At 44.6% G+C, this 9395-nt stretch overlaps 1 protein-coding gene across 1 annotated transcript in view; it reads right to left on the bottom strand.

Moving 5' to 3' along the window:
- The window catches only part of numbl (NUMB like endocytic adaptor protein), a 28244-nt gene continuing 18849 nt past the window's right edge, over positions 1-9395 (bottom strand). The window contains 6 exon segments of the mRNA XM_054612974.1: positions 1-980; positions 983-1153; positions 1238-1423; positions 4645-4914; positions 5129-5333; positions 7009-7149. Of these exon segments, the coding sequence (XP_054468949.1) occupies positions 1-980; positions 983-1153; positions 1238-1423; positions 4645-4914; positions 5129-5333; positions 7009-7149 (1953 nt within the window).

Genomic DNA, 9395 nt, shown 5'->3' with positions numbered 1-9395 from the left:
TTAAAGCTCAATCTCAAAAGTCTTTTGAAGATTGTTGGAAAACGGGTTAGCTGCAGCAGCTGGTGTTTTATTCCCAGGCTGCTGAGGCGCTGGTTTGGCCTCCAGCGCCGCCCACTTGGCCTCAAAGCGATCATCGTCTTGGGGAACACAAGGTACCGGAGCTGTTAGCTGGCTGCCCTCTGGCGGCCAGCTGCTACTGCTGTTCCCTCCACTGTTGCTGGTCCCGTTCTGGAGGGCCATCGTGGCGCTGCTGTGCGATGGGAGGCCATTAATGGCTGTCGATAACGGCGGAGTGGGAGAGAATGGCGGTGTGGAAAACCCTCCAGGGTGCCCGACTCCACTGGGTACTCCCGGGTAAGAATGGTGCTGCCCGACTGGTCCGAGTGCCCCGACTTTTGGTCCTCCTATGCCTGAGCTCATGGCTCCACCTGCACCAGATGAGCCTGTGGCGGTGCAGAAGACGTTGGCCACCATTTGCGATGGTGTGATGCCTACCACAGGCACAACGCTGGCGTTGGGATATGTCATACTGCTGGCCAGGCCCGGCATGTAGGTCTGCATATGCAAGAACGCCGGTTGGACAGGTTGGCTGGCGAACATTCCCACAGGAGCCGGGGTGGTGTCAAAAGCCAACGGGAAGGGTTGCATGGAGTTTGGAAGGGAGCCTGGCGGCCCGGGGAGGGAGGGCTGCAGCATGGAGACCCCAGACATGCTCGGACCGGACATCGTGGGAATGGACATGGAAGGTAGAGACATAGGGGGGCCTGACACTGGGGGGCCGGGTATTAGAGGAACTGATGATAATGACATGGGCGGGAGGGGCATCGGCGCCTGACTTAAGAGAACAGAGGGGCCCGAGAGGAGAGGTTTGGACATGGTGCCGAGGGGCAAAGGGACAGTGGACACCGGGGCAGCTGATATGACCGCCTGACTGGACATGGAGGGCGGTCCGGGGATGGTGGGGATGGCGGGACCCGGGGAGGGGTCTGTTGAGCCTTGACAGCCTTGGAGACCTCCTCCAGCCATCTCTCAGCCTCGGAGGGTGTGCGCCTGTGTCCACTCTGCATCTGTATCTGCATTTGCATCTGCATCGCCACGGAAACGGGAGGAGGAGAGTGAAGTGGAGGCTCCGGCTGCACCCAGGAAGAAGTGCCTAGAGGGGTAAAGTTAAAGACTTAGACCACCACTAGGTTCAGTTCAGAGTGTGCAGTATTCTAGCCCTTTCTTCTTTTCTTACCCTGCATTGGTCCAGGTGGGGGAGGCAGGGCAGGGGGCACAGTGCAGGTTGGAGGGCCATTTGCAGGCAAAGAAGGGTTGGAGAAGAGCTCCTCCGACGGATTGGTGAAGGAGTTGTTGATCTGGCTGCACAGGGCGTTGATACTACAGTCTCCCTCATCCGGCATCCCCAGATCCATATCTGGAAAGGAACACACAGAGGGGAGGCGAGGTGGGAAAGGAGAGAAAGACAATGGAGGTGGAGAGAAGAGGAGGAATGGTGGACGGAGAGGATTTTGTAGAGGGACAAACGAAGAGAGAGAGAGAGAGAAAATGGTTAGCATCAAAGAAACGGTTGAAAACTTGACCTAAAAAGCATCAAAAACACAAGATTCTCAAGACAAACAGGATTGTGCTAATCTGGACCGCCTTACTAAAAATAAAAAGGTTCATATCAAGTTACAAGTAAAGCAAAGACTGTGCAAACAACTATATATAGCATTTATATAGTACATTACAGCCTGTTATGTCATTGCCTGGCGTGTCTTGCGCATTGGGATGACTCAGACAGAGGTGAATTTGGTTTAGCTTATCCAATGTTTTTAAATCATCTGTAACTGATCCGGCCGGCGAGGGATTAGGCTGCATAATGTTCCTGTCTGACTTTGGGTTTGGACTACAGCTTTTTAACCTTTCCTGCACAGACTGCAGATATAAATAGATATAATATCTAATTCCCCGTTCCCTGTCCCCCCCTTCACAACGGCCTCAGAGACAGAGGATTTAGTTTCTTCCTCGACTCCCTCCTTCTCTCCTCCGCTCCTTTATCCTTCCTGTTTGTTTCTGCCCCCATCCATTCTCTACATGCACAGTTGACAAATCAAGAGTTTAACCATGACATTCTGGACATTGTGGTTACATTTTATAACAAGCACATGCAGAGGAATGAATGTAAAAGAGGAGTGGGATCAAAGTGAAGTTAAATGAATGCATGTTTCCAACAGATTGGCCAATTGTGGGTCAAAACCGCAAAACCTTTACAAGCCCACTCTTCTTAAACATGCATATCTCTTTCATCTGTGTGCATTGTGTGGCTACAGGCCTTGAATTATATTTCAGGGTGTAGAGGTCACTAGAGGAATGTTTAAGGTCTCCCATTAAAGATTTCTCTGTGTTTTGTTCTGCAAAGACCGTCCCTGTTATCCTCCCCTTTCCCCTGTTCTTGTCAGTGTCCGGTGGAGTTCAGAGACAATCTAAGCTCCTAACATGTGTGTCTATACGTATCTGTGTGTGTGTGTGTGTGTGTGTGTGTGTGTGTGTGTGTGTGTGTGTGTGTGTGTGTGTGTTGTGTGTGTGTGTGTTTATCTGAGTGCAGTTGCAGGTTAGGGCTTGCAAAAGGCTTGCTGAAGGCTAACCAGGACAGCTGATTGACCGCACAAATCAATACACACATTGTTCAGAGAGTCACAAGGGAGCAGGGAGGAAGTGTGAATGTGTGAATGTGTGTGTGTGTGTGTGTGTGTGTGTGTGTGTGTGTGTGTGTGTGTGTGTGTGTGTGTGTGTGTGTGCGTGTGCGTGCAGAGGTAGAGAAAGAGAGAGAGAGAGAGCATATAGGATTCAAACTGCATCAAATTCACCACCACTGGATATACAGACTACATGGGAGAATAGAGGAGACGGAAATGAAAGCAGTGGATATGAGTGAGGGTGGGAGGTGAATGTTGTGGTTTTAGTATTCCAGTCAGAGGAGTCCCCCAGTCAACTCTCCCCTAATGACTATAATCATCCCAGCTACTGAGCGTTCTGATCCTGTGGCACCACACTGAGTGGGTGTGTCTATGTGTGTGTGCGTATACCTCTGAGCGGGTTAGGGTTAGTTAAGTCAGTTATTATTAATTGTCCTTAGTAAAAAAAAAAAAAAAGGGCTTTCAGAGTCACACAGATCAACGCTGGGGCTAAAAGCAATAATAACAGCACTTTACATTACTGCATTTTGTGCAGAAATGATACACTGTCTGCAGGAAAACACGTAAAACCAGAATTACTGCCTCGTGGTTGGATGTCTCTGTCAATTAGGCAAGCTGCAGTTTGTCCGTGCGAAATTTGTCTATGAATTCTTGAGTTATGGGTAACAAGGCGTTTCGTGAGGACACAGTAACTTTTGAGCTATTATCATTTCTGCGAAATCTTAATAAATTCCCTCCAGGCCTTCCTGAGATCTCGCATTCACGAGAATGGGATGTTCAACCTATAAACATAAAGCCTCCAAACACGGGTGTTTGCCAGCACAGAGGAATAAAAATGCATCCAACACATCCTAAAGGTTTATTCTGCAACATGTTTGCTCAGACCTCTGCAGATGGAGGTCACTGATGCCAAACTGAAGCCAAATGGAAAATGTAATAATGCTCCAATCAGCAAACAACCATGACGTTGGTGGAACATTGAGTCCCACATGTGTGCTTTCTATTTGTCTGTACAGGCAGCACTAATGTTCCTTGACTTCTTTGGAAAACCAAATAACAATTTGGGGATTTGAGTCTGCGTAATCCCTCTTAAAAAAAATGTCTTAGGGGAGAGATCCCAGCTGATTTCACTTTGCACACTGGAGAGGCAATGTGATACCAAGTAGAAAATAAATGTGGATCATTCACCTCTAGAAGCAAGACCAATGTTAATGAATGATAACTGAGGTCATGACTTTTTAGCATTTTTGCATCTGCCAGTTAATATCATGAATATCTATGATTTAGGTTGCTCAATGTTTCCACTTGAAATAAACTAATACAGATGCATGATGTTACCCATTCAGTCTAAGAGCATAACATTATTGGGGTCAGTAGGTGATCTGAACCATAAAAACATGCAAAACAAAGTATTGCATATATATTTTTATATGGTGTACTTTGTATTGATACATCAATGTAACCATAATGTGCACATAGTCACCAAATCACGCATAAGAGGTTGAAATTGTAATGTTGCATCCTGTTAATCAAACGTTCAAGACTTCCTCTACTTTTGAGCAAACAGCCAATAAAATGCAGTGTTAGTACTACTGGCACAAAGCACCAATGCTGTTGCTGTTAAAGAGTCCAAATAATTAATCTGACCTGATTATATATATTTATATAAACTTGACATGGGGTAGCTGATGTCAATTCAATCAAGTTAAGTTACAACAGCCTCCTCTGCTTTGTCAAAAAACAATCTTCAGCCAAAAAAATCTGGAAAAAAACCTTTTGCAAAAATAAAAACATTACAAAACCAGTTCAACATAATCATGAAGGAATGTTTCTGCAGAGAGGTCCCAGCAGCAAACGGTTGGGACCGTCTGACCCCAGTAAACAGAAGTTTTCAGGGTCAAAAGGTCAACAGGTCACCATCACCAGCATTCGTGTGTCTCACTCCAAGAACATCTGAACTCACCAGGGTTCTTGTCCTGGTAGTCGGTCTTGCGTTGCAGTGTGGACGGCAGGTCGTTGAGGCGGAGCGACAGCTGCCTCTTGAAGGGAGAGTTCTTCTGGCTGAGGGCCGGGAAACCCCTAAACGAGCCCTGACGCACCAGCTGTTCGATGGGCGCGTGGCGGCGAGGGATGGCGTGAGGCCCGCCTGGCTCTGGACGCTCCATGGGGGATGCCGCTCCCTCGGGCGGGGAGGCGGTGCCAGGTGGGAGGGCTGGGATGACAGAAGGTTGTTCTGGAGGAGAAAGTGGATGCATGGTCATTTCTGTCCATCCTGTACATAATATCTACAGATGATCTGCTTTTAAATGACCTTTAGCTTTGACCCTCTATGAGTTTCCTCAGTATGTGCTTGACTTTTAACATTTTAAAGGTGCAACTGACATTTCACATGTATGAGCAGTACTTGAAAGACACACCTGGATACGTGCGCACACTTTGAAATCTACCTTTCTTCTTGTCCTGCAGCTTTTCATCCCTCTCTCCGCTGCAGCTCTGCTGGCAGGTAGGGTTGGAGCGGAAGGAACCCTCGCGCACGAACGAGGTGCGACTGGCGTCAAAGGAAGCCGTCACGCCGCACTCCTTCTCCCGCCGCTGCTTCCTCTCCAGACAGGCGGCAAAGGCACAGCCGACTGCATGGCTCAGCCTCTCCCCCTGGTGGGAGCAAAGAAAACACACAGGTTCAAAGGTCACGTCTGCACTTGACCTACACATTCCTACAGTCTTCATTGTCAGCTGTGTTTTTTGTTGTGAACCTTAAAATCAAGTTAATACATTCACATAAAACAAAATCTGTGACAGTGAATATCGGATCAGGGTGCAAGAATCCAACTCAAATCTCTCAAACGTCAACATCAGTTCATGCTCCGTGGCTCTAAATGCATCTAACAGCAGCCTGCCTTTTTGCAATTTTTCCCACTTAACCTACTTTCTCCCTCCTATTGTCACTCCTCTCTTTATAGACAGACATGACAGCTATGGGAAAGAGACAGTTCTGTTTAAGATGAGCACATAGAGATATGGAGAGTGTGGTGGAAATAGAGACAGACAGAGATGGATAGATAACTCCACAGGCCTCTGTCTAATCCCCCCCCCCTCTCCTAATCCTGCAGGTCTGCGCTGCGCTCTCTTCCATCCACATGAATAATCTATCATACGGTTTAAGCTGATGAAACCAGCATGGGATTTGAGACCACAACGCACCATGACAACATTGTTTCTATTGCAGTTGTCTTTCAATTAAAAAATCCTCATCCAAAGGTCAGTCAAATGGAAACACCAGAGGTTAGCAATTACGAATGTACAGAATGGGTTGATGTGTCTAAATGATACATGCATGGCAGATTTTACTGTGTGTTAAATATATGAAATACGGCTAAAGAACATGATTATTTTCTTTACTGATTCATAGATCTATTCTAAAACCTGATAAATTGATTTGTTTATAAAGTGCCCATCATAGTTTCCCAAGGAAAGATTTAGTCTAAAACCTAAAGGTATACTCTTCATAATCGTATTAAACTTCACAAAATCCTCACACTGTGGAAGCTTAAACAAGAAAAACACATGGATTTTAGCTTCATTAATGACTTGTGCAACAAACAATTTGTGTTGATACTTTTTTGCTGATCAACTTATTGATCATTTTACAATTTCAGCACTGATTTGAAACAAATCCAGAATTGTAAGTGCAATTGAAACCACAACTTCAAGACATCTGTAATAACCTAAAAAACTGAAAATATAGCCTTGAAACAGAACCTTATTCAATTATATCTAATAAAATTCACTCGATAAGACTATCTTTTTTTTCAAGCTTTATAGTGTTATATTTTATTCAGTAGTTCTGTTTTTAGTAGCCCTAAACAAACACCATTACCCATAATCCCTAGACCGACGTGGGTAAACGTCACAAGCCAAGGAGCTGTGTTTAGCTCAGACACGTCTGCGTTAGTAGAAATGTCTTTTATCTTATGTCATAAAAAGTTATAGCAGAGTGTAGTACAATTGTAGAAAAGTAATCATATAGTATGTCATGATAGGTCCTGAAAAAGTCATAGTATAGTATGTCAATAATTAAGGGAGCTTCAGTGAATATAATGTTTGTGGACGAAACCAAGTTACGATAAGTTTTTGGTATGCTAGCCAATTATTTTGAGTTTCATTTTGTTTAATGCATAAAGGTTTCAAATGTATTAAGTGTGCACATTTCTCTTTTCAGATACAACGAGGAACGAAGAGAGAAGATATTGCAGATCTTAGTCCAGCTTCTTTAACAAGCATAGAAGAAGAAACAAATCCCTAGACTGGAGGTTATTTGTCTCCTCACCGAGTCTTTGAGAGCCATGAAGCAGTGGCACATCCACCGTCTGGTGGTGCCGTCTCTGCAGATGTAAGAGAAGGCCTTGTCATAGTTACGATCGGGGGCGCAGAACGAAACCTTCTCTATGGTCTGGTCCACTATGAGGTCCTGAGAGAGAAACAGAGGAAAAAGAGACAGAATCAGATATGACAGTTCACCCAAGTTAATCGCGTTGTTCCAGCAGGTAGATCGCATCAAATCACATCTGACATGGTTCAGTCTACCACACAGCAGCAAAACCGATGACAGACAGGAAATACAGCATCAGTACCAGCTTGTAGACTGATCCAATACTTGACGCACTGCTTTCAACCTCAGTTAACCCAATGAACCTCCTCTCACTCCGACCCATTAACACATCCACCAGTTACAAAAAAAGGAAAGTGGCTCCAGACTAATGACACTGAACCCTCTTTTCATCTCCGGGATGTTACCACCACTTGCCTTTCCTTCTATAAAAGGGTCATTCAGCCCATCTCAGCGTCTATAGTCGCTGCAGAGGGAAACTAAAAGGGGCACTTCTCTTTCTCTGTGTACATTAAAGGGGGCCCCCGGCTCACCTCTTTGACTCACCGAAAAACAGAAAAGGAAGGAAAACAAGAGGCGAAGAGGCGAGAGGGGGAGAAGAAAGGGAGGAGAGGGTTCACACACTCGACCACGCACTTCCTCCCTCCTCCTGCGGTGTCGACGGTAAACAAAGAGAGGGGAGGATGAGGAGAGAGGAAGAGGGTGGACGGAAAAAGGAGGAGAAAAGAGAGGAGGAAGAGGTAGAAGAATAAGAGTCCATTCATTGTGGGCCAATTAGCGAATGAAGGGGGATGCTGGTACCCGAGGTGAAACGCTGAGTGGAAAGCAATGCGTTTTGGTACCAAACGTTGCTCTGTGTCCCTAGAAACACATATTACTGTATTTTTGGGTGTGTTTTCTGTTATTATGACTCACTTGTGCCCGTGTGAGGTGTAATTGTTGAGGTAAAAGTGCAAGAAGAAAGTGTGTTTTTGTGGCTAAAGATGACTCGGCTCATATCCGTAAATCACTGAAAGCAAGAAAACCACACAGCATCAGCATGTGATTCAGTGCTGTCTTCACCGTTTCTTTCTATTGATGCATTATGAAGGTCATTCTGAGGCTTTGTCTCTATTGTACACACAAACACTTGTATGAACAGTGCATTCACTGATGGTGGGAATGCGTCTGAATAGTCTTGTGGGTGTTATTAGGCGCGTTTGATGATTCATAGGTGGAGGCTGAGCTGACAATAAAAAGGTGATGAAGAGGCGAGAAAGGAAGAAAGAAAGAAAGAAAGGAGTGTAAGGGTAATCACTGATGGGTTTTTAATCAAATCTTAATTAGTTAAAGCTGTTCACAGCAAGTCATCAACTGTGTTTGTCTGACGTTTGGTGCTGAGCAGGAAGTGTACGGTGGGTTTAGTAGAGCTTTTTTGCAGAATATGAGTGAAAACAATAAAGTTGCTGCTTGTGAAACCAAAGCAACAAGTGAAAAGATGCTAAAACACTCCGTAGAGCTGAGAAGAAATGCAGTTATCATAATGTGTTCATCACTGTGAGTGACATCTTTCATATTACTAGGACTGTATCAAATGGGTTTTTTATATATTCAAAATGTAAATGGATTTTGTCATATTTTATGATGTTCTCAATCTAAAATAAAATGATTGTGTCTCATTGTGGTTATATAAATGTAATTGATCATGCTATTAGATAGCTGCTAGGTACCTGCCTACCTCTCTTGGTGTACAGCAAGCCGGAGAGCAAACAGTTCTGACCGATGATTGATATTTGTATTTTTTCACCTTAAAGGTGAAAATGGATATTTTGACTTGTGGTGAATTCATGATAAATCTACAGACCAAATAGATAAAGTAATAAAATAAACACCTTAATGTGTATTTTGGATGTTTCTTTCTAGTAGGCTGAAAGAATACAAGAATACAAGAAAAATATAAATATATGTTTTTGGGTGGCTCGCTTTACTTCATTTTTGGTTTAATATTGGTTGAAAATATGAAAAAAAGAATAAATCTCCAGCTTTATCTTTTAATATGTTTAGATAAGACACATCACTGAAGGTAAGAAAGGAGGGAGATTAAAGTGGAGGGGTGAGGTGAGGTCATGTGTGTGTGTCCTCTAAACATAAAAAAGGCTTCTCTCTCTCTTCTATTCTCCACTGCTCTTTATTCTGCTCGGCTTTCAAAAGAGCCACAGCGATCTGTGCACACTCTGTTGGAGGCCTCCCGGGCCGCCAGACACTCCTCAAGTGCATGTGTGTGTGTGTGTGTGTGTGTGTGTGTGTGTGTGTGTGTGTGTGTGTGTGTGTGTGTGTGTGTGTGTGTG

The sequence above is a fragment of the Anoplopoma fimbria genome, chromosome 1, assembly GCF_027596085.1.
Source record: "Anoplopoma fimbria isolate UVic2021 breed Golden Eagle Sablefish chromosome 1, Afim_UVic_2022, whole genome shotgun sequence".
Taxonomy (NCBI): domain Eukaryota; kingdom Metazoa; phylum Chordata; class Actinopteri; order Perciformes; family Anoplopomatidae; genus Anoplopoma; species Anoplopoma fimbria.
This window is presented reverse-complemented; position numbering and strand designations above follow the sequence as displayed.